Source organism: Schistocerca piceifrons, chromosome 3 (assembly GCF_021461385.2).
Source record: "Schistocerca piceifrons isolate TAMUIC-IGC-003096 chromosome 3, iqSchPice1.1, whole genome shotgun sequence".
NCBI lineage: Eukaryota > Metazoa > Arthropoda > Insecta > Orthoptera > Acrididae > Schistocerca > Schistocerca piceifrons.
This window is the reverse complement of record NC_060140.1, coordinates 458,112,059-458,138,070: the sequence shown is the minus strand read 5'-3', so window position 1 is coordinate 458,138,070 and position 26,012 is coordinate 458,112,059. Positions and strand designations below refer to the sequence as shown.

At 42.3% G+C, this 26,012-nt stretch overlaps 1 protein-coding gene across 1 annotated transcript in view; it reads right to left on the bottom strand.

Annotated features, from left to right (window-relative positions):
- Nucleotides 1–25,351, bottom strand: part of LOC124788741 (cholinesterase-like) — a 75,263-nt gene extending 49,912 nt beyond the window's left edge. Inside the window, exons 1-5 of the mRNA XM_047256023.1 lie at nt 25,205–25,351; nt 21,481–21,757; nt 15,905–16,090; nt 6,563–6,762; nt 1,951–2,101 (exon numbers count right to left, since the gene is read on the bottom strand). Of these exons, the coding sequence (XP_047111979.1) occupies nt 1,951–2,101; nt 6,563–6,762; nt 15,905–16,090; nt 21,481–21,757; nt 25,205–25,351 (961 nt within the window). The remainder of the gene's footprint in view (nt 1–1,950; nt 2,102–6,562; nt 6,763–15,904; nt 16,091–21,480; nt 21,758–25,204) is intronic.
- Nucleotides 25,352–26,012: the final 661 nt, after the last annotated feature.

The following is a 26,012-nucleotide window of genomic DNA, read 5'->3' as shown; positions in this document are numbered from 1 at the left end:
TCTAGGCGCTACAGACTGGAAGCGCGCGACCGCTACGGTCGCAGGTTCGAATCCTGCCTCAGGCATGGATGTGTGTGCTGCCCTTAGGTTAGTTAGGTTTAAGTAGTTCTAAGTTCTAGGGGACTTATGAACTCAGCAGTTGAGTCCCATAGTGCTCAGAGCCATTTGAACCTTTTTTTTTTTTTTTTTTTTCATGATGGGGGCGTGAATTGTCGCCCACGAAGACGAATGCCTCGCCAATATGCTGCCGGTATGGTTGCATTATTGGTCAGAGGATAGTATTCACGTATCGTACAGCCGTTACGGTGCCTTCGATGACCACTAGCGGCGTACGTTGACCCCACGTAATGCCATCTCAAAACATCAGGTAACCTCCACCTTGCTGCACTCGCTGGACAGTGTGTCTAAGGCGTTCAGCCTGACCGGGTTCCCTCCAAACACGTCTCCGACGATTGTCTGGTTGAAGGCATATGCGACACTCATCGGTGAAGAGAACGTGATGCCATACCTGTGCGGTCCTTTCGGCATGTTGTTGGCCCCATCTGAACTGCGCTGCATGGTGTTGTGGTTGCGAAGGTGGACCTCGCCACTGACGTCGGGAATGAAGTTGCACATCATGCAGCCTCTTGCGCACAGTTTGAGTCGTAACACGGCGTCCTGTGGCTCCACGAAGAGCATGATTCAGCATGGTGGCGTAGTTGTCAGGATTCCTCTGAGCCATAATCCATAGGTAGCGGTCATCTACTGCAGTAGTAGCCCTCGTGCGGTCTGAGCGAGGTATACCATTGACAGTTCCTGTCTCTGTGGATTCATCCATGTCCGAACAACATCGCTTTTGTTCACTCCGAGACGCCTGAACACTTCCCTTGTTGAGAGACCTTCCTGGCACCAAGTATCAATGCGGACGCGATCGAACCGCGGTATTGACCGTCTAGGCATGGTTGAACTACAGACAACACGAGTCGTGTACCTCCTTCCTGGTGGAATGACTGGAAATGATCGGCTGCCGGACACACTCCGTCTAATAGACGCTGCTCATGCATGGTTGTTTATATCTTTGTGCGGGTTTAGTGACATATCTGAACAGTCAAAGGGACTGTGTCTGTGATACAATATCCACAGTCAACGTCTATCTTCAGGAGCTCTGGGAACGAGCTGATGCAAAACTTTTTTTGATGTGTGTATTACATACCATGAGATGGTTATGCCGAAGGCTGTAAGTGATCGAATGGAGCGACGTGTGTTTATAGAGTGTCTGTTTCACGAAAATCAGATCAAATCATCATTTTCTCCTTTCCAAAAATGCCTGAAGTATCTTACGTATTTTCTTATAAATAATAGACATTGTTTTGAAACATTAATACACACAACAGTAGTTGTCGTGGTTTGCAAATAATTTGTATGTAGTGGGACGTATACGCTCCAGAAAACTTCATAAAATGTAGAAAACATTGGTGTGTGATACGTCAAAGACATGATAAAATGTTGAAAACTTGTGTAGCATATTTCATATTTTTCATTGTCAGTAAAATAAAAGTGTTTTGGTACTAGTTTTTTTTAATAATTTCCATCATTATAAAATTATTCTAAAGTCAAAAATTGAGGTCTGGAAATCCTACGACCACACGAAAACACGGATCTAGTAGGGTTCATGGGACATACGTGTCCCACTTCACCTTTTTTCAGAATCAGTCAACTTAAAATTTTTTGTGTTTAAATTACATTATTTATCAGAAAAGAAGACAGGTTTTGATCTTTTAGTTTTCAAACATATGCTAAATAAATTTTATTCATGAAAGGGTTAACTGTAACGAGAAACTCAATACGTTAGAGGTAGCAGGCTGTTCTGGGAAATGGCAACCATTTACGTTTATTATCAGTACAGAGACGTCTAGCACCAACGTTACGCTGTGCTTTTTATTATGACACTGGAAATTCGTGGATACAAACCCAACTCGGCGGAAGTGACCCCAGTCAGAATAGGCACTCGGTTGAATCGTCCATCGGTGAGCATCTGAATAGGAGATTCCGAGAAAAAGGCATCCTCCAATTCTGGCTCAATGTGCGGCCACCAAGGAGAATAAGAGAACAGCGCCTGTTCCTGAAACCAGAAACGAATACGGCTTACCTGTCAGGATGTTGAGTCATCTCAAGTAATAAATCGTCGCCTTGAAACTCTTCGTGAAAGGAACATTAAACAATAACTTTCATTTCTTCCACTGACAAATGCTAGGTTCTCCATGGCCCAAAATCTGGAATGGCTTTGAATAACTAGAGAATGGCGTAACTAAAAATCTGAAGTGACAGCGAAGAACAGTGGAGTAGTGATAAACTGTCGCTAACGTTTCAGCAGGTGAAAGAAAGTACAGCAAATATTTGCGCAGCAGCTCACTGTAGCAGAGGCCAATGTCGCGATTATCGAGGACATGGGGAGTAGCAAAGGAGTGAGATGACAGAAGCAGTACAGGTAACTCAAGCAGGGACCTAAAATTGCGGACATTGATGAACATGAGAAAACAAGACATATCAGCTATAATCTTTGGTTTAATTGTAATTCGGCGGCATTTTAACCAGTTATTTCTGTGCCCCACTTCCTTCGAAAAATAAAATGCCAGCTAATTAGTTCGATGCGGCTGCCATAACGAATGTACTGAATTTCTAGTCACAGATTTATGTATATATCGGAATCGGTAGAAGTCAAAAGATACTAAATGTCATGTTGCGTTATTTCATAAGAGAAGTCTCTCAGTTTTCTGTAGGCAAAGCAGCTATCACTGCCTTAATGAAAGCTGACATCAAATTCAGACCACCTTCTACATATTTCTTTACAAAGTTTTTCCCGGAGAGTTGGGTAGCGTTCACCTTTTTCTTACCCTTTTCAAGATTATTAATAGCAAAGATTCTTTTGATTCCCAGGATACATAGTCGATTTCCCCTTTCTTGGTTCGGGACCACCGACTTTCAGGATTTTATTTCATTACTGTGTCGGTACTGAGATCGTAAATCCACGTCTCACCCAGAATACCCAAATACCACAAAGAATCAGTTGATTCTTTTTGAAGGATCTGAACAACTCTGAGATAGTAACTTTTGGTACGACTTCTGTTACCTTTCTTCGAATGCAGGAAATATGCGTAACCCTATCTCAAAATGAAATCTACCTCCGAATACTCCTTGATGTAATATGTTTCGAACACATTTAATCCAATGGCATGTTGCACACATTAATGTGACCACCGACTATAATCGACGTCAACCTGCAATAACAACTCGCAGACGACAGCTTGTAGCACGAGCAGTCGAGGGTATGTAAAGGCGTCGCAGGGACGCGGAAAACAGTGCAGTCGTTGTAATTAGCAAACGGAGCGATATATCTGAGTCCAAAAGGGCATGATCAAGGGCTTTCGGGCCATGGTCGGAAGCATATCCAAAACAGCTAAGTTCCTAAGCTTCTCGTGTACCATTGTACATCGTGCGTAGTAAAATGGCGTTATCCAGAACCGGCTTCCAGACAGGTTAAAATATGCCATTGTCAAGCCTCTCAACAAAAAGGGGGAAACCACAGATGTCAATAATTATCGGCCAGTATCCTTGCTTACAGCATTTTCAAAAATCTTTAAGAAAGCAATGTACTCAAGAGTGGTTAGCCATCTCAACAGTTATGGGATACTTAGTAAATCACAGTTCGGATTTCAGAAATGCTGTTACACTGAGGCAGCAATATACAATTTCACTGTCCACATAATAGAGTCTTTAAATAGTAAAATGTCATCAGTAGGAAGCATTTGGTTGTGTGAACCACGACATTATGTTAGAGAAATTACAGTTCTATGGTATAAATGGAACAGCATATGAGTGGTTTAAGTCATGTCTATAGAACAGGAAGCAAAAAGTCTCTTTATATGCTTCAAGGGATTCAAAGGAGTTTGCCACTTCATCTAACTGGGGTGAAATTACATTAGGTTTCCACAAGGTTCGACCATGGGTTCCCTCCTGTTCCTGATGTATGTGAATGACCTCCCTTCTTATGTGAAACAAGATGTTGAACTGACAATGTTTGCTGATGATACAAGCATAATTATTAATCCAGTAAAAGAGAGTCCGATAGAAAATGATACAAATAAGGTCTTTGGAAAAGGTATTAATTGGTTTTCTGCGAATGGGCTTGCTCTGAACTTTGAAAAAACACAGCACGTCCAATTTTCTGCTGTAAAAAGTATAGATCCTTCAATAAACATAACACATCAAAAGAAGTCAGTAGCCAGGGTAGAGCATAGTAAGGTTTTCGGTGTACATATAGATGAGAATCTTAATTGGAAAATTCATATTTTGGATCTCATAAAGCGACTAGGTTCAGAAACTTTTGCAATCAGAATAATTGCCAGTTTTGAGGATGTAGAAATTAGTAAGCTAACATACTTTGCATACTTCCACTCTCTGATGTCATACGGAATAATATTCTGGGGCAACTCAACACTTAGGCAAAAGGAATTCACTGCCCAAAAGAAATTAGTTAGAATAATGTGTGGGGTTCATAGTCGCACATCTTGTAGGTATCTTATTAAAAGGTGAGGAATTCTCACATCTGCTTCACAGTACCTTTACTCAGTAATGAATTTTTTTCTCAACAACATGGACCAGTTTAAAATCAACAGCTACATTTGTAATTACAAAACCGGAAAAAAGAAAGACCTACACTATCCTTTACTTAACCTATCTTTGGCACAGAAAGGGGTAAAATATGCTGCTATAAAACTTTTTGATATATTACCAGGTTAAATAAAATGTCTGACAGTAATAGTTTCAAAAACGAACAGAAATCATACCTCCTTGACAACTCTTTCTCTACCATCGATGAATTCTTGAATATGAGTAAATGGAGATGTAATATATGCATTTTGTGCCATTTAAGGGAATCGGATAGATAATAGAAATATTTAGGTATAACACTATAATGTAAAGAAAAAACAACAAAAAAACCTTGTTTCCTGTGCGCATTTCTCGTGCATTTGACACGTTCCACATAATAACGATTTTCCGTGCTATTGATCAATGGAACACGTAACTAACTAACTAACTACCTAACTGTTGCGCCCATGCTTCATAGACGACAGGGGTGTGCAGCGAACATTGCTGCGTACGGGCCGCCGGAGCAGGTGTTTGGTTAATGCACTCTTGCTGACTGCTGTTCAACGGCAACAGAAGCAGGAATGTGCACACCAGTACAGCAGCTGGACTTCCTCTGAGTGGCGACAGGTGGCCTTTGCAGATGAATCACAATTTATGTTCCATCAGACAGATGGCCGTTGGCGTGTACTGTGTGAAACGTGTGAAAGCAAACGCCCCGCTAGCGTTATGGCCTGGGGAGTATTATCCTGGCATTCCGTGGGTGATCTCGTCATCCTCGAAGGCACAATGGATCAACACAAGTATCCATTTATCATTGGGGATCATGTCCAACCCTATCTGCCGTTTGATTTTCCTCGATACGATTGAATCTACCAGCAAGACAATGCAATGTGCCATATAGCTCGCAGTATAGTACACGCATTGTTCGAAGAGCAGCAGGATTAGTCCACCGTACTGCCCTGGCCACCAAACTCCCCTGATTTATACCAAGTCCAGAATCTGTGGGACCACCTTGATCGAGCTGTTAGCGTCACAGATCTGCAATTGAGAAACCGGTTGTAGCTGACTATGGCGCTGGAATCGGCATGATTCCATATCCTTGTCAGTACGTTCCAAAACCTCACTGACTCTCTACCTGCATGACTCGCAGCGAGTTCGGGCTGCAAAAATGGTCATTCAGGATTTCGAGAGGTGGTCACAGTAATGTTACTGGAGAGTGTAATTTTAGATACATTTTTGTCAATTAAGGTCAATAATCGGTATCCATAAACGCTCCGGTACATCACATGTTCCAAGAGAACAGAAATTTAGCTTTTCTAAAAATTTCTCTACTATTCACCAAATGTATATTATCGTTGTCTCTATGACGTGGTCCGCTATATCAGTCATTCAAGTATACCTCACTACAAACGAGATGTGAGGTGTCGTGTGGAGGACCTGAAAGATAATGTACAGTACGTCACTTTGCACTTCTCGTTTGGTACGAAATTACTGTTAATTACTTATGGGAATACAGTTAGACTGCTGCAAATTATTCTTTAAAGTAACTCTGTGTTATCGATCATGAATCGTCACCCATAGAAAAAAAGATATCCACAAATCTTCCAAGACCATGTCGTTACAAGTGAGAGGTCTCGTTGCATTGTAACCACTCTGCGTCGCATCAGTTTCGTGCTGATTGTTCGTAAATCGACAACATCGTTGCACAGATAATGAAGATAGCAATTAACCTCTTAACGTGGATCAGAGAGAACACATCTAGAAATAATTCAGTACCTATTTTGGACTGCTGTTTATGCGTTTATCGAAACTTTGCAGGTCTACGACAGTTCCATAAATACAGTGCAGCTGAAATTAGAATCTAAATCCTTGATGGCCTGTACTGATGTTGATGATTTAATGGTCACAGATGCAAAACACTGTGTTTGTATACCTCATCTGTCAGGACCAAGGACGTATCAACCACCAGGTCTGTTGCATTGAGAGAGCGTAGGAAATCAACCAGCTGTTGAGAGTCATCAGTCTCGAATCCCAGGGCAGCTCCAAGTCTGATTGCGTGCCTACGGGCCCATTCCATGGAGAGTGGTTGTCCGATGAAGTTTCCGCTCTGAATTATGACCTTTGAGAAGAGACCTGTTAGAAATATGAAAAGCTTGTTATGGTTGGGATTATAGCACCTTCTTCATTTGGACACATAATTAGTATAAACATATGAGCTAATTTCTATAGATGCATCCGGGAGTTGAATGGTCATCCTGATTTAAGTTTACTGTACCTCCTAAGAATGATTTCTTAAGCAGCCACACAACTTCCTTCCTCTAACCTCTGTCTGTGCTAGTGCCCGTCTAGCGGCCTGAACCTCAAATGGACGTTAAACACTAATCTCGATTGTACTCCGTTGTAATTTTTCTTGTACATACTTCCAAAGAAGTTAGTAGACATTTCGTCCGTGTAGCGATCCTATCTGTCGTTCTCAAATGTTGGGTGGATGGGAGTCATATTATGCCTCTTAGCGTGGGGGGTGATTACATTCAGACGCAACGGGGAATGCGTGATAAACGCATCAAGCAGCCTTTTCGCTTATCAGGTAAAAAGGACATATCATATTGACGAAAACTTGAATTAGAAAACCATTTACTATATTTATTTGAACTCTTTGGATTCGACTACTTTCGCCGTAAGAGTAATTGCCAATCTTGAGGATATAGGCGTCAATAAGTTAAGACATTTTACATATTTCCTTACAGCATAATATTCTGACGTAACTGCTAACTTACGCAAAAATCTATTCAATGCACAAAAGAAAGTAATTAGAATTATGTGTAGGCTTTACACATGTGCATCTTTTATGTATCTCTCGAAGCAGGTGGAAACATGAACCACAACTTCACAGTACATTTATTCACTTCCAAAATTTATTATAAACAATTCACCCGAAATTCATAAGTATAGCAAATAGAACAGTAAAAAGGAAAAATTAACTGCTCTCCTCTTTGGTGACTAACTTCGGCAGTGAAACTGATGAAATGCATAGCTGCAAAACTGTTTGATAATCTACCAATAGAAATAAAATGTTAAACTGATAGCAGACGTTTTCTCAAATGTAGACTAAAGATGTTTCTCCCTGCCACGCCCTATACCATAGAGGAATTCTTTAATGCTTGTAGTTAGTCGCTCTTAGAGAAAAGAAATCTGTAAGAGGTCGCCATGTTGCCAAATAAATATTTTTTTCAGTTTTTGTGTGTTCTGACTTTCCAAACGTTCCACATCATAAACTTTATCGTGATTATGACCTATGGAACATGTAACTAACTACACAACATTTCAAGGCGAAGAAAGTTCTTGGTTAGTAATTGCGTCATGACAGTAAGCCGTTCATAATCCAGTCGATTTTGAGAAAGTATCAACATTTTAAAGTTTCGAGGACTGCTGAAATCAATTCTGCAGCTTCAAACACGTATTCTAAGTACACTGCACGACAGCTGATAAAGAAAAATAGACATTTTATAAGGAAAAATTGCCAGTTGCTACGAAACAACTGACTATTAATACGGAACACCCGGCCAATGATAGTAAAAGGAAATGTAGAGGGCGGAACGTGTTAACTGCAGCAAAGCCGGTGCTCGAATGTCTGTATGCATTCGACAGTACATGGAGTACGGTGTTCCGCGAAGTTCTTTTTTTGATTACGATTAGTGCGACATTTAATGCGGTACGACAAAGGCCTGCAAGACATCATCCCAGTGCTGGCGATTGTGGACGGCTTGAAGCCGGTCAAAGTGTCACTACTGTAGCCACAGTAATGGGTGTGTCCAAAAGCGTCATCCCGCTGAAGGTGGAAATAATATGCGAAGATACGCAGGTGGTCATAGATGGACCACCACACCGCAAGAGGCTTAGAGGAAGAGACATCTCTTTCACTCCTAACCAGGTCGCTGCAGGCCTCGCAACCACTACAATTACACATGTCTCTACCAGAACCATTTCACGGCGATTGAATGAGGCTGGTTTGCATGCTCTGAGGCCTGTTAAATGTATCCCACTTCAACAACGTCATCGTCGACGCAGAGTCTGTTGGTGTTGGGAGTATGTTGGTTGGGGTCAGCAACAGTGGTCCAGAAGGATGTTCTCCAACGAATGTCGCTTCACTGTGGCAATTGATTCTGGTCTCCATTTATTGTGGAGTGTTCATGATCGTCACTGGTATTGCGCTATACACTGACGTGACAAAAGTCATAGAATACCTCCTACTATGGTGTCTACCTCCTTTTCTCCAGCGCAGTGCATGTACTCAACAAGTCGTTCGAATACCCCTGCCGAAGTATTGAGCAATGCTGCCTCTATAGCTGTCCATAATTCTGAAAGTGTTGCCGGTGAAGGATTTTGTACACGAATTGACCCCTCGATTATGTCTCATAAATGTTTGATGGGATTCATCTCGGGCGACCTGGGTGGTCAAACGATTCGCCCTGATTCAAACCAATCGCGAACAGCTGTGGCCCGGTGAAATGGCGCATTATCATCTATAAAAATTGCATCGTTGTTTCGGAACATGACATCCATGAGTGATGATGATGTCCTCCTCGCCGTGTCCGGCGACAGCGACTCCGTCAGTCTTCTCTGTCCTTGTTGTAGTAGGCTAGGATGTGACTCGCGAATCCGAATTTCGCTTTGAATATCCTGTTGCATGAAGCACAGTGAAGTTGACCAGCAGAGTTGTAAGTATACGTGTAGACAGGCTTGAGCTGAGATTTTCGGAGCTCTCTTTTAGCATCCAGGTTCACTAGACGCTTTTGTTCGAATTGTTCGATGCTCTTATGTACAGTTGATCGCCACTCCGATCGGCGCAATGCTAGCTCCTCCCAACGGTTGCTTGGAATGCCACAGGCTGCAAGGTGGCGTTTAATGGTGTCTTTATATCGCAGGTGTTGACCACCTTTCCTCCTCTTCCCACACGAGAGCTGCGAGTAGAACACCGCTTTAGGTAGCCTACTGTCATCCATGCGTACTATGTGACCACTCCATCTCAGTTGATGTTTCATTATTAAAGCTTCAATACCAGCCAGTTTCACGCGGCGCAAAATCTCCGTGTTTGGGACACGGTCTTCCCATTTGATGCGCAGAATTGATCTCAGACATCGAAGATGAAATTTATCTAGCTTCTTAATGTCAGCTTTGTAACAGCACCAGGTTTCCGAGGCATAGAGTAAGATGGATAATACTACTGCTTTGTAGACTGCAATTGTTGTTTGTAGTTTGAGATCATGTGATTTCCATACTCGGTCATTAAGCTTACCGAAGGCTGAGGCTGCGCTGGTTATACGCGCTGCGATTTCCGTTGTCAGGCTGTTGTCACTTCTAATTTGGCTTCCCAGGTATTTGAAATTTGACACATTTTGCAAGGGTTTGTTATTTATCTCAATACTGGAGTCATCTGCATTAAGACCTCTAAGTGGCTGTTTGAGAACTTGCCTCTTAGTGATGCTAACGGCTAAGCCAAATCTTCTGCAGGAGGCATTTAGCAGATTTATGTAAGTCTGAAGAGTTTCGCAAGAATTAGCCATCATGCATACATCATCCGCGTAGAGAATCTCTAAGATGGATAGTTTGGTTACGCGACTTTTTGTTCTGAGGCGAGAGATGTTGAAGACACTTTTGTCTGTCCTTGTGTCGAGACTAATTTGATTACTACAGGCTTTGGTCGCGTCTCTCATAACAACTGCGAAGTAAAGTGAGAAGAGTGTGGGAGCCAGAACACAGCCTTGTTTTACACCACATGTCGCGGGAAACTGTTCTGAGAGCTTGTCCTCATGGCGGATTTTTGCCATCATGTTTTCATGAAACTGCCGAATCAAACCGACAATTTTGTCAGGGTACCCAGTTTTCTTTAGTATGATCCAGAGAGCTTCCCGTGGGACACGATCAAAAGCTTTTTCCAGGTCTACAAAGCACATGAACAAAGGCCGATGTTGCTCTAAGCTTTTCTCTTGCATTCGTTTGACAACAAATATGGCATCCACTGTGCCTCTGTTTGGGCGAAAGCCACACTGGGTCTCTGGTAGCAGTTTTTCTGCAAAGTGTGTTAACCGGGTGTTAATTATGTGGGCAAGGACTTTTTCCGCTGCTGAGAGAAGAGAAATGCCCCTGTGGGAGCTGCAGTCTGATATGTCACCCTTGCCTTTATAGATCTTGGAAATACAAGCATCTTTCCAGTCTTGTGGAATCATTTCATACTCCCAAATCCTTAAGATCAGAGCAAACAATGGTTTCTAGATGTTTGGCCCCCCATATTTATATAGCTCTGATGGCAAGTTATCTAATCCTGCTGTTTTGTCATTTTTCAGCTTAGCCAGTGCTGAAATGAATTCATCGTAGGAAGGGGCATCCGCAAGTTGTTCCTCAACTGGCAGGTCTTCAAGTGCTTCTATGTATGGAATATCGGTTGTCTGATGGTCGGGATTAAGAACGTCATTAAAATGTTCCGCCCACCGAGACAGGATGTCACTCTGTTGCGTCAGCCGACAACTTTTATCTTTGTTATAGACTGGTGCTATCTTCCCAACTCTTGGACCAAAGATAGTTTTCAGGGACTCAAAGAATCTGCCCGTTTGGTGTGTGTCGGCATATAACTGTATTTCATTTGCTTTATTTGCCCACCAACTGTCTTTGAGAGCACGTACCTTCGCTTTAAGATTGTAATGCGCTGCTCTACGCTTGTTATCATCAGGGGTGCGAAGAGAGGTTCTGAAATCATTAATTAGCTTTCTGATCTCTGGATCTGAGTCGTCAAACCAGTCCTGGTGCTTCTTCTGAGGCTTTCCCAAGACTTCTGAAGCACAGCCACGCAGTCTGCTAGCGTATGCACTCCACTGTTCATCTACAGGGGCAGATTCAGATATCAAAAGGCCATCGACACCAAATTTTTCATCCAGTTTTGCTCTCATAGTCCGATCATTGGCCAAGATTTTGCAGGACAATTTTGTTGGTATTTTGTGTGAAGCTCGGCGTGGTGCCCTCAAAGTTATCTTTAATTTGGACCTCACGACTCGATGGTCTGTCCATCCCTGAGCGCCTCTCATTGCACGTGTGACCAGTACGTCACCAAGATCTTTTTTCCGTACTATCACATAATCCAGAAGGTGCCAGTGTTTAGATCGCGGATGCATCCATGTCGTTTTATATTTTTCATCCGGAGATGGCAATGTAGGTGCGTATACATTGATCAAGTGAAGATATTTCTTGGATGCCAGCTGAAGTCTGAGTGTTATTATTCTGTCACTGATACCTTTTGGGAGTTCTGTTAGTGAACATGCCAATTTATTGCGTATGGCAAAGCCTACCCCACTTTCCGCCCTTTCAGTGGATGATTTTCCACTCCAGTAGTAGGTATAACCTCCGAGCGGTTGACATAACTGTCCAGAGTCACTAAGATGTGTTTCACTTAAATTCCCTTGCGATAAGTCCTGTTTTTCTCTCTGGGCACTGATTATGGTCGTTATCCTGTAAAGTACGGACGTTCCAGACTTCAATCATTAGATATTTAAGGTAACTGTTTATTTTATTATTTTTTTGACCACATATGTTAGTGAACAAGTGACCGCAGTTTGCCACTTGTGCTGGGTTGAGACGGGCTATGTTTAGGCCACCTTTTCTAGGCCCCTCCCTGGATTAGGGAAAGCAGAGCGATCCTAAATAGGGCTGCTTTGTCGTCTGACGAGCTGCCGAACCAGTCCTCCCGTCTCTCACGAGTACCAGAACGACCATCACCGTCTGACCGCCTAACGTGCAGAGCACCAACTAAGGTTCAGGTACACCAAACCCTTGCCTCACCATCAGTACTCCATCGCCGCAGGACTTTCAAAGCTCATAGTCCATTGAAACTTTGCCGGAGTCATCTGCGCGTGAAGGTATTTAAAGTGGACAAGCAGTTGCGCATATGCGGATCCACTCTCTCGTCCTCCGCCTCTGGTTGGCAGTGGATCGTAGGGCCGATACGACTGGCAAGAGGCAGGGGATGCAGTGAATGGCCATATGCCGCTGGAAGTATCCTGACATACGCCCTTAAGGCACATCACAGGTGCCTTGCTTCGTCGGTACAGAAGCCGTAAGCGTTTACCTATCGATATTACCCGCCTCCTACACCGATGAAGAGACTGACAGAAGAAGGAAAGGGAAGGGGCTGGAAGGGAAAGGGAGGAAAGGACGGTAGGTCGTTGTGAGGCACACTTCGTCTGGCTCCTCTGCTGAGACCTGACCGGCTAGGTTGAACCTGCCAGTAGCTACGCTACCACCGGTATAGCTCTCAGCATCACAGGAACACGCAAACTCTCCCACCCGCACGGACAGTGCTACGATAAGGTGGTGCCTCCAGGGAGAGATGAATAGCTACAAATGGTCTCCAAGTATCCGAACATCCAGAGGATGAAGTCTATTCAATGTAAACACAGCCCACACTATTGTGGAGGCACCACAAGCAGGCACAGTGTCTTGTTGACAACTTGGGTCCACGGTTTCGTGGGATCCGCGGCACGGTCAAATCTTACCATCAGCTCTTACCAGCCGACCAGAGTGGCCGAGCGGTTCTAGGCGCTACAGTCTGGAACCGCGCGTCCGCTACGGTCGCAGGTTCGAATCCTGCCTCGGGCATGGATGTTTGTGATGTCCTTAGGTTAGTTAGGTTTAAGTAGTTCTAAGTTCTAGGGGACTGACGACCTTAGAAGTTTAGTGCTCAGAGCCATTTGAACCATTTGAGCTCTTACCCCCGAAAACGGGAATCATCTGACCAGGCCACGGTTTTCCAGTCGTCTAGGTTCTAACCGACATGGTCACGAGCCCAGATGAGGCGCTGCAAGCCAAAGCACAACCGTCGGTCGTCTGCTGCCATTGCCTATTAACGCCAAATTTCACCGCGCTGTCCTGACGGATACGTTCGTCGTATGTCCTACATTGATTTCTGCTGCTATTTCACGCGGTGTTCCTTGTCTGTTAGCACTGACAACTCTATGCAAACGCCGCTGCTCTCGGTCGTTAAATGAATGCCGTTGACCACTGCGTTGTCCATGGTGAACGGTAAAGCCTGAAATGTGGTACTCTCGGCACACTCTTGACACTGTGGATCTCAGAATATTGAATTCCCCAACAATTTCCGAAATGGAGTGTCCCGTGCGTCTAACTCCAACAATCATTCCGCGTTCAATATCTGTTAATTTCCGTCTTGAAGCCATAATCATGACGTGAAACGTGGATCACCAGAGTATAATGACAGCTCCACCAAAGCACTGTCCCTTGTATACTGTGCATAAGCGACAGTGCCGACGTCTGTATATGTGCATATCGCTATACCATGAATTTTCTCACTTCACTTTAGTGTGACCAGGCATTATGCACAATGGCGGTAAATAGCTGCGTACCTTAGCGTGACATACCGTCACAGCACAGGGGTATTGCAGGGAGATTATCCTATATAATGTCTGGTCAGGGGTTCGGTAGTTCTCGACTCTCTGTATACAGGCTATGCCTGTACACTCAGGACCGTTGAGGTGTCGGTTACACACGAAGTGAAGATATTGAACGCATGGAACGGCCTGCGTACTCCCCGGACCTAAAGCCTAGGACATGTCTGAGGTGCTCTTGGCAGACATATTTCTCAAAGAATATTCTCTCTCAAAACCGTGCAAGAACAGAAAACCGCCTTGAGAGAGGAGTGCGACAATGTCCCCACAGGACTCCTCAACAGTTTGGTATCCAGAATGAATAGCAGGTCCAGTGGCTGTGCATTAGTGGCCGAGGAGGGTATATTCCTTACTGAGAGTCTGATGTCCATCTTAAAGTTTGGAATCTGACCTGTGTCAAACATAAACATTGTTTATGTCTATTATCCTGCTTCCAGATGTGGTGAAATCTGTACCATTTTTCGTCGTAAATATACCACTCCACCTCTATTACATATGTATTCTGTTCCATGTCGGCCATCGTCCCTTGTGATTATTTCAGTCCAACAATGCCTCTGTTCCTTAGCAATTGTCAATCAGTTATTAATAGGATATTAGATTTATGTACATGAGAAAAGAGGGAACAATAAGACAGGAAGACCAAGAACGAAGTGCTCGGATTAAAAAGGATGTAAGATAGCGATACAGTCTTACGCCCCTACTGTTCAATCTGTACATCGTAGAAGCAAGGACGAAGCCAAACGAAAAGTTCAAGAATGGAATTAAAATTCAAGATGAAAGTATATCAATGACAAGATTCGCTGATGACAGGGCTATCCTCAGTAAAAGTGAAGAAGAATTACAAGATATTCTGACCTGAATGAACAATCTAATGAGTGCAGAATATGGATTGAGAGTAAATCCAAGAGAGGCGAAAGTAATGAGAAGCAGCAGAAGTAAGAACGGAGACAAAATTTAACTTCAGGATTGGTGATCATGAAGTAGATGGAGGTAAAGAATGCTGTTACCTAGGCAGCAAAATAACCCACGACAGAAGGAGCAAAAAGGACATAAAAAGCGGAGTACCATTGGCAAAAAGGGCATTACTGGCCAAGAGAAGTCTACTAGTATCAAAATAGGCCTCGACTACAGGAAGAAATTTCTGAGAATGTACGTTTGGAACACAGCATTGGATGGTAGTGAAACATGAACTGTGGGAAAACTGGAATAGAAGAGAACTGAATCATAATGTGGTGCTACAGAAGAAAGTAGAAAATTATGTGAACTGATAAGGTAAGAAATGATGAGGTTGTCCGCATAATCGTCGAGGAAAGGAATATATGAAAACACTGACAAGAAGAAGTGACAGGGTGGTAGGGCATTGGTTAAGACATTAGGGAATAACTTCCATGGTACTGGAGGGAGCTGTACAGGGCAGAAACTGTAGAGAAAGACAGAAATTGGAATACATCCAGAAAATAATTGCAAAGTCCAGGCTGAGGGAAAAGTTTGGCCAAGGAGAGGAATTCTGGGCGGGCCGGATCAAACCAGTCAGGAGACTGATGACTAAAAAAAATTTCTTTACGTGGGTTACCCATCTGGTTAATTATTTTCCAAAGCAGTCTCACAATCCACAACCTTATATGTCGGACGAAGCTATAGTTATCTTCTCTCACACGTAACACCAACCAATGCACTTTACTTCATGGTACTGTTATACAGTTATAAACAACAACATTATTCGCTTATGCAAACATATTGTAAAGTGTATGACCTGAAATGGTGAAAATTTCGGCACACTACGGCGTGACTGAAAAGCGCATGGTAAACGTGGAGCAACTGACCTGTGGACAGTGGGGAGACCATGTGGAAGGAGACGGCCATGCCGCCAGCGCTCTGCCCGTGCAATGTGATTAGGTCCGGATCACCGCCGAAGCTCGCGATGTTCTGCCCAACCCACTTCAGCGCCAGCAACTGGTCTTTGAGGCCCGCGTTGCCAGGCACCACCTCGTCGCCGGTGCTAAGGAAACCTGCCACGAGTGATTGCTGCTGCGTCACAGTTACCGCACTACTATACAGGGTGTAACGGGTGTAAGTGCAGATATTTATATATGTGGCATATTAATACGTACAGAACACACATCAGAGAGTTCGTAGTCTTTTCTGTGCGTCGATCAGTCTTCCCACCAACATCCCACGAACTTTACGACGTTCTCTGGGTGGCTGTAAGTGCACCAATAAGTGGTTTACGCCTGTCTCTATAGACTAATTGCTTCGCGTCCACGTCTCCACACTTCAACACTAGGCCTGCTGCCCAGGGAAAAAGAAGCGCTAGTGGCTTGCTTTTGCTTGGAGGTACTAACTAACTTAAAAAGACACTACTCCTAATAGCTATATTTATTAGTCGGTAAATGAAGTGAATACTGATGTAAACTTGTTCATCACACTGTCCTCAGTCACCATTTGAAATATCTGCACTTATACCCGCTACACCCTGTATAATGTCTTATTTTAAAGGTAACTTAATGTGTTGTTAAGGCATTGTGGTGATTTGATCCTTAAAAATGAATAAAAATCTTTAAATTCTAAAATATTATAAGGTCGTGCCAAATGTTTAGTATGTTTCGAGTTCCTTAAGTTCTTCATCATTCAATAAACGTTTCATACAAGAGAAAAGTTGTTTACAGAAGCAAGTAGTTTACACAGTTATTTCCATTCACTAATAAGTTACGTAGTCACTTCTTAGGCAAACTCAAATTAAAGGCATCTTTAGATTCAAAATTGCGTTACAAGAAAGGAATATACGTGCTCCATACACGTATCCCCCAACCTGCTGGACAATGTTACGTTTCACGTAGATAATGTGTTGCACTTTAAAATTGAACTAAAAAACTCTCTGATAACGGATACATGTAAGCTCTACACTCCGAAAATATAAATTCAGATTCCTTAACTTGCTACGAATAACATCCTTGACCTACGTAGAACGAGAATGGTCAAGAAAGCTTTCGAAAGTAAGAAGGACATACTGGAAACGTTAAAAATTACTCGTTAATAATAAACAGGCTAAACTAAGAAGCTCCACTGCTCTTATTTTACTTTGTTTGGAACGCTCTGAGCCGAAACTAATCGCTCCTGCATCGAATCACTTCAGGTGTAGTTCATAGACTACTGATTAGAAACGCAAGACACAAATAAGATAAGATTTGCGACAATACATTCATACTGATAGTGCTATGGAGTAGAAAACTATAAGGCATTGCGGGAGATGACAACACATAGTAAAATGAATATCCTACAAGAAAGGCAGTCCAACTGAATTTTAAAATCTGTAGTTTATTATTCACAACTTTTACCTCTTTCAAAAGCCTCTAGGAAAGAAGGACGCACAGAAGAAGCTCTATCTTCTTGCACTATTGTTTCAACTGTGTTATCAAAGTGTACATCGTTTTTTCTGTCTAATCGATACTGTTTTAATACTCCTGTTGTTCTTGGAATAGTTCATATTATCAATCACCACTCCCAAGAAATAGGTAGGTTCAGGCATGGTGGAGTTAGAATTTCAACACACTTTCCAGAATGGTTCCTTCAAAAATTGCAAGTCCGATTACAACCGCAATCTCTTCATAGCGAACTTGTTTTCCATCAAATGACAATGGCGTCGCTATTGAAACTCTACAGTCTTCCTTCCCTTTATCCATGCTTATTACTGAACGAAGGTTTACGCTCAGCGACAACGAACATAGTTATGCTAGCACTTTTCCTGGCTGAGAACATCCTTTATAAAGGTACAGACCACAGACATGACAGCAAAAAAATAAAAACAGTGCTGACGTCGCTTCCAAATTTCGACGATATTAACTGATTTAACGTACTTGGTACCGCTTCCTCCGTTTTCTCATGTAGTGAATCGCACGCAGCACGTATGGGGAGAAATCGGATATCAGTGCCTGTATGAGTCACGAGAAAATGGTTCATTTGTTATGTCTACAACAAACAGCGGCTGTGGATAATATGTGTCCAATTACTATGATTAAGAAGCCACAGTGAGAATTCTGTATGAAGCATCTAAATGGTTCAAGATTCAGAACGTAGTACGGAAAGGGTGCATATTGTCACAATGTTCATTCAGTATGTATGCAGAACACATTATGAGGCATCCCGCGTTAGGTGAAGAAGAAACCGGAATTAAACTACCTGGGATGAAAGTAAATAACCTTTGATTTGCTGATGATACCATCCTGATGGCAGTAAATAAAGAAGAATTAGAGATCCACTTACTTAAGGAGAAAGAAGGAAGTGCAAAGGCTGAACTAATGTTCAATGTGAAGAAAATAAAAATTTGGAAACTACATCCATGACTTCATGACATGTAAGGGGAAGAACAATGGTAGTTTTTACTACGTTCAATTACCTCGGCCCCCAGACTACTGCTGATGGTGGCTGCAACCACGAAATCAAGAGACGCTTGTTACTTGGTAGAAGGGCAAAGACCAATCTTAACAATGTGTTAAGGACAACAAAGATACGTATAGTAATGGCTATGGTTATTCCAGTTGTGAAGTTAGAATACGATATCCGAACCGTAAGAAAGGTTTAACATCGTAGAATACACTTTCTTGAATTGTGGTGTTGGAGGAAAGTCCTTAGAACAACTAGGTCGGTATTATAGTTAAGTAAAGCCAGAATGCTTCTTGAACGGTCTGGCACTGAAACAAAAATTGACATACTGTGGGTACATCGTGAGAGGACATGATTAGCTGTAAAAGACCTTAGTGCCAGTAAGTTCAAAAGCACAAGTAGAAGAGAACAGGAAAGGATGAGATGGATTGACGGCATCACACAAGTTATGGATTCCAATCTGGATATTCTTCTGAAGATAGTACAGGGCGGAAGAAATTGGCGTGCTTTGGTTAATGGAATTTCGACATTCATTTCACCAAAAACATATCTGTTTGAGATCCGCCTTCCTTAACTATTACACCAAACGGAAATCTTTTGGTTAATGGGATCACAGAGAGCTGGAATAGATTGAAAGAATAGAGAGACAGAGACAGAGAGACTATTGATTTGTCAGTAATTTTTATACACAGCTTCAGATAAGTGTTTTTTGTCGTTTATGAGCTACCAATGAAAAGAAACAAAAAAGTAATTCCCGTATTCCTGGTGTTGTTCCCGTTGTGATCATCAATCTGATGCAGCTCATCATGTTGCTCTATCCTGTGCAAGCCTCTTCATCTCCGACTAACTACTGCACTCTACAGTTGTTTGAACCTGCTTACTGTACTCATCTGTTGGTCTCCCTCTACAATTTTAACCTCCTACATTTCCCTCCATTACGTAACTGGCTATCCCTTAATGTCATAGAATCTGTCCTATCAACCGAGTCCATCTTTTAGTCAAACTGCACCAAATGTTTTTCTCCTCAATTCCACCCAGTATAGACTAATTAGTTACATGATCTACACAGCTAATCTTCAGCATTCCTCTATAGCAGCACATTTTTAAATCTTCTGCTCTTTCCTTGTCTGAACTGTTTTCGTCCGTTCAGGGCTACACTCTAGACAAATATCTCCCGGGAAGACTTTCTACTTAACAAATTTCTTTTCTTCAGAAATGCTTTTCTTACCATTGTCAGTCTATAATTTATACCGTCTCTATTTTGACCATCATCAGTTATTTTACTGCCCAAATAGCAAAACTCAGCAACTACTTTTAACGTCTCATTTCCTAATCTAGTTTCCTCAGTTTCGCTTGATTTTATTCGGCTATAATCCCTTACACTTGTTTTGCTTTTGTTGATGTTCGTCGTACATCCTTCATTCAAGACACTTTACATTCCATTCAGCTGCTCTTCCAAGTCCTCTGCTGTCTCTGACAGAATTACACTGCCATCAGCAAACCCTAAAGTTTTATTTCTTCTCCATGAACGTTAATTCCTTCACCAATTTTTCCCTGATTTCCTTTAATGCTTCCCTCTCATGTCTCTCGATTCTTATAACTGCCGCCTGCTTTCTGCACAAGTTGTATATAACTTTCGCTCCCTATATTTTCCCTGTGGTACTTTCAGAATTGCAAAGAGCTTATTGTAGTCAACATTGTCAAAAGTTTTATGTAAATCTACAAATGCTATAAATGTATGTTTGTCTTTCCTTATCCTATCTTCTAAGAGAAGCAGTAGGGTCAGTATTGCCCCGCGTCTCTATTTATTCTTCCGGAACCCAAACCGATCTTCTCCGAAATCGGTTTCTACCAGCTTCTCCGTTCTTCTGTAAATAATACGTGTTAGTATTTTGCAACAATCACTTACTAAACTGATAATTCGATAATATTCACACCTATCAGCACATTGTAATTATTGCATTCTTCTCGAAGTCTGCGGGTATTTCGCCTATCTTGCCACCAGGTGGAATAGTTTTGTCCTGGATGGCTTTCCCAAAGAAGGCGTCTTGTTTCGAATTAGGTCTTTCAGTGCTCTGTCAAATTATTCTCGCACTATCGTGTCCCCGTCTCATCTTCATCCACGTGCTCTTCCCTTTCTATAATATTTCCTTCAAGTTCATTTCCCTTTCCCTCTATATACTCTTTCTGTTTCTAAATTTTCTATTCTTTGCTTAGTACTAGTTTTCCATCTGAGCTGTTGATATTCATACAGCTGCACTTTCTACAAAGGTCTCTTCAGTTTTCCTACGGGCTGTCTCCATCTTGCCCGAATTTTTATAAGACATAATAATTACAGTAAACTTTCTTTCGAATTTCGTTAATAACAGAAGTTAGTGTAAAGCAAAGGAAAACTGCTCTTTGTGTATGCACATAATCCCAAGTGTGATGATTCTTTCTGTGCGCTGCACCAAATTTAAAATATTCACCTCCACATACTGTATGATATTCTTGTGACAGTAAAACGTTACTTTGGTATCAGAACAAGTTTTCTTGCATTTCATTTCTTCCTTAGCTGACGTCATCTGAACCACTATTTCTGCAATAATTCAATTTCATTGACTGCACAATGGCACTTGTTCTATCTGCAGGCCGGCCGCTGTGACCGAGCGATTCTAGGCACTTCAGTCCGGAACCGAGCAACTGCTCCTGTCGCAGGTTCGAATCCTGCCTCGGACATGGATGTGTATGATGTCCGTAGCTGAGTTAGGTTTAAGTAGTTTTAAGTTCTAGGGGACTGATGACCTCAGATGTTAAGTCCCTTAGTGCTCAGAGCCATTTGAACCATTTGAATCTATCTGCAGGTAGATCATCTTTTAAGTTATCAGTTATATTTAGTGGCACACCTGATTGTAGATCGTTGATGCAGTTAAGGAAGTGGAATAGATCGAGAATTTAAACTTGAAGAGTGGAGACCATATCAAGTTTACCAGCTAAGCAAGAGAAGCAACTTAGCTTATCCCATGGTCTAGATACACACCTAGTGGCCCAAGCCGATAATTGATGGTGACAAGAATGACACCATAGGAGACAAGGAAGTCAGGTCCGTACTGCTGGTCTGAGCCACTGCCGTAGGTGAACCCCCCTCCATGGATCCAGAAGAGCACAGGAAAACCTGAACCCTCCCCTGGAACGTCAGGGACGAACACGTTCAAGTAGAGGCAGTCCTCGGAGCCATCTCCCGTGTCTTGTACGCAGTCACTGCCGTATTTAGTAGCATTGTATACACCTACCCAGTGCGTTGCCGGCTGTGGATCCTGGAAAAAATAAAGAGAAACATCCGAAGACATCATGAACCACACTGCAAGTGCACCATTTGTTTTTGGTGTCTGCTGATATGATCGCATACATGTTCATTTCATTTCAGCGACATTAATCTTATTTACATATCTGAAGGAACTTTGTGTCGTTGAACTCTTTAGGAGCTACGTAACGTGTCAGTAATATCAAACACTGCAACTATTATTTTTCTTTGACAGATGCAAAACTTTCACGTGATTTGCACATGTGACTTCATTTGCCACACATACGTTAAGATTCTATACATTTATAGATGAAGAGAATTTGATTAGTATCATCTACAGATTCATCCCAATTTGCCTTTAATTTGCCTCCAATACGTCTGTTACTTCTAGTGACAGAATTTGTATTATCACTGATTACGTGTTGTTGCTTTTTTTTCACTGAAATTCGTCTAAATATTTTATATTTGAATTCTCAGATGTAGGCAACTTCAATATTCCCTTCAAAATTCGTAACAATCATACCGAACGAAACGTAAGTCATATAAATAATTTATAACGACTATCAAACCTCTTTTCAGTATTAATAAATGTTATATTAGTTCTCGTACAAAGGAGTTCAAGATGAAAAAATTATATTATTGTTCGACCTACTACCCAAATTATTTGCAAATTCAGAGTTACTCATAAACATGCATCAAATTCAACAAAGCTATACCTTCTACATGCAAGATAGAAGCATGGGATGAGGGCGCGATTGTTTGGAGGGGAGAATGGCGAATTTAAACTTACGTATCGAAACTAAGCGTTTACCATCGTGTAATGGGTATAATTTGCCGGTTTCAATGGTTGCCGGTAAGACTATCCCACCTCCCGGTTTTCGACCTCCATGCCCAGAAAGAATTCACACAGCTCTACACATTTTTGTTTATCACACTCATAAAGGTCTTGTAGCAATTGAATCCTCCACGGGTAGAAACACGACACAAAACAAATTAGACAGACATGTGAGGACTAGATAAGTTTTGCTTGCCATGACGAGGAGAGTTCTGTGAATTAGGGGCAAGAATCTGTAAAAATGCGCTCTACGTCTTGAACGATCCCTTCGCTCAACATGTGGATTTTCTCTTACGTAAACAATCAGTGCCTTGAACCTGATGACGCTGATCCTCTCATCGAATACTTTGAGTAGTATAAGGTGCGGTTCTGTACCCTCGACCAAAATCAACCCACCAATTTGTAACTGAATTGCACCTGTTGAAACGGAAGAACGCGAAACACCTCTTGTTGCTGTGTTCTTCCCATATCGACTCGACGCACACTGGGCAATGAACGATCGAAGTACTGCGCCAGAAGACCTCCATCATCAATCACATAGACCGGAAAATTATAACGACAAGATAAATATTTAGTTTTGACGTGTGAGTTAAAATTCTCTCCAAGTTTATATCTTCATTCTTGTACACGATGCAGTCTTGCGAAATCAGATGAATGTTTTTGAAACATCTTTCTGGACTACTCAGCAGACAGACAATAGCTTGGTCAATTTTTGAACTCTTAACGCGACAAACGTTAAAGCATATTTACAGCATTTTCTACATTCTGTTTCACAATAAACTATGATTATAATGTTTTGTTAATGTCCTTAGGTTTTAAATTCTTTACTTATTGTCTTTCTGCCCCTATACTTGCTATCTAATCACATAAGCTACTTGACAAATGTAGATAGTAGGCTGCTTGATAGCTGCTAAAGAACAACTACCGCCTGCTAAGGAACAACGGCTAATTGCTACGGAACACCCAAAAATTGCTACGAAACACCAGATCAGTTATAGTAAAGGAAAATGTAGAGGGCAGGACGTGTTAACTGCAGCGAAGCCGGTGCACGAACACTCTACTTTCATTCGACAGTCCATGAAGTACGGAGTTTGGCACAGGTTGTTATGGAATCGATTAGTGCGCCATTGCGTGTAGCACTGCAACATGTCTGCAAGACACCATTTGAGCTATTATGATTGTGGACGAGTAGCAGGACGGGTCGAAACCAGTGAAAGTGTCACTACTGTGGCCACAGAAATGGGTGAGTCCAAAAGTGTCATCTCGCGATTAAAAAAGGCCCCTCAAGGTGGAAATGTTATGTAAAAACATGCCGAGGCTCTTAGATGAACCACCACACCGTAAGAGGATCGATACGTAGCCCTAGTGACGAAACGGAACAGACATCTCATTCCTACGCAGATCGCTGTATATCTTGCAACCGTTACGTGTACACGTGTCTCCACCAGAACTATTTTCTGGCGATTAAATCAGGCTAGTTTGTATGCGCAGAGGCCTGTTCCACATCAACCACTCCACCGTGGGGAAAGAGGTCGTTGTTGTAGGGAACATGTTGTTTGGGGTCAGCAGCAGTGGTCCAGAGTGATGTTCTCCAATGAATCTAGCTTCACTGTGGCAAGTAGTTCTGGCCACTCGCTAGTGTGGAGAGAAGGAGGGGGGGGGGGAACATGCTACACACCACAGAATGTTCATGAATGTCATTGGAAAGGCCTACGCGCTGTGGTGTGGCAGGCATTATGCACAATGGCCAAACACCATTGCATATATTTGAGCGAAGTCCTATTACAACACAGCGTTTATGCAGAGTGATTATTCTGGATCACGTGAGTATGTCTAGGGATGCGGTAGGTCTCGACTACCACTTTATGGACGACAGTTCCTGCCCGCACAGGAGCTCTGAGTATTTGGACACAATGGAAAGTGAAGGTATTAAATAAGTAGAATGGCGTGGTGCTCCCTCGGCCTAAACGCTAAAGAGCATGTCTGGGATGCTCTTGGCAGAGGTGTTTCCCAACGAACATCCCCTCTTAAACCGTACAAAATCTGAAAACAGCCTTGAGAGAGGAGAGGGATAATATCCACCATGGACTCCTCAACAGTATGGTAGCCAGCATCAATAACAGGTGGAAAATGTGCATTAGTGCCCGAGGTGGGCGTATTCATTACTGAGGGTCCAATATAGACGTTATGTTGCGAGTCTGACCTGTGTCAAGCAAGAATGTTATTTATGTCTGTTATTGTTCTTTCCCAAGTGGTGAAAGTTGTACCATTTCTCGTTTTAAATTTACTTCCACTAGCTATGTACCATGTTCCGTGTCGTCCATCATAGCCTCTGATTATTCTCGTTCAACAATGCCTCCGTTCTCTAGCAACTGTCAAGCAGCGTAACACTTATATTTACTATGTTTTCTTGAGTTCTTCTCTTCATTTTCTTCCCTTCACTTTTATTGTTAACCTTTGTACACTGATGTAGTCGTTACTTGTTGGGTCATTAATATCTCATAGGAAATTTTAAGACAATTATCATTCAGAGTCTAAGTGACATTCAAGTAAACAGAAGTACTAAAAGCAGTAAATTCATCTTGAACAGTAATGAGTACGAGCTCTGTGCTGCTGCACACTCACCCGGAAACGTAGCTCTCCAACGGGTGGTTCCGCGTACGGGATACCCAGAAACGCCGTGTAAGTGGTATTGTAGACGCTAGTAGCCGTGGTTCCAAGTAGAGTACCCTGTTCCACCGTCACCAACACATCCTCGGCCTGCAATGACATGAAGCAGCAGAAAGTAATCTCAACTTGCAGTACGAGAAATAGCAAGGATTTATAACACGTGACAGTAGTATAAACAGCATTATATTACACGTCACGCAGCCAACACGTTTGAATATACTTATCGCACATTGCATTCCATAGCTAGTATTACAAATACGCTAGACGAGAAAAAATTTGGCACCCAGAATACATGGTCAGAGATCAATGTAACTTAGTACGGGTGCACATCATCCGCAGCTATAGATAATTAGCGTTTATACCTCTGTGACAGAACGGCCACCAGAATGTATTTGTGTTGTTCGTGTGTAGATTCGTTACAAGACCTTGGGTGTAAACAACATTAGATGTTGAGTGATAACTGTGAAGCACACTGAGATGATGCATACCTTTGTGAGACAGCGTTATCAGCACCTGACTGAATCAGGGAAGGGCCTCCTTAGGGATCTCCATTTGGCTCCTTAGTAGGATTGTCCATTCCAATGTGACAATGGACCGATGTTGTACTTCATGGGAATGTGACGGCAGGCATACTCGTCGTAAAAGTTCTGGTCGAAACATGTGGTCACCACAAGGGAGGATTACCGTATTGTGCACCAAGTACATCGAACACCTTCACATATGTGACTGCCATTCGCGTACAAGTAATGCACTCTATGGAACA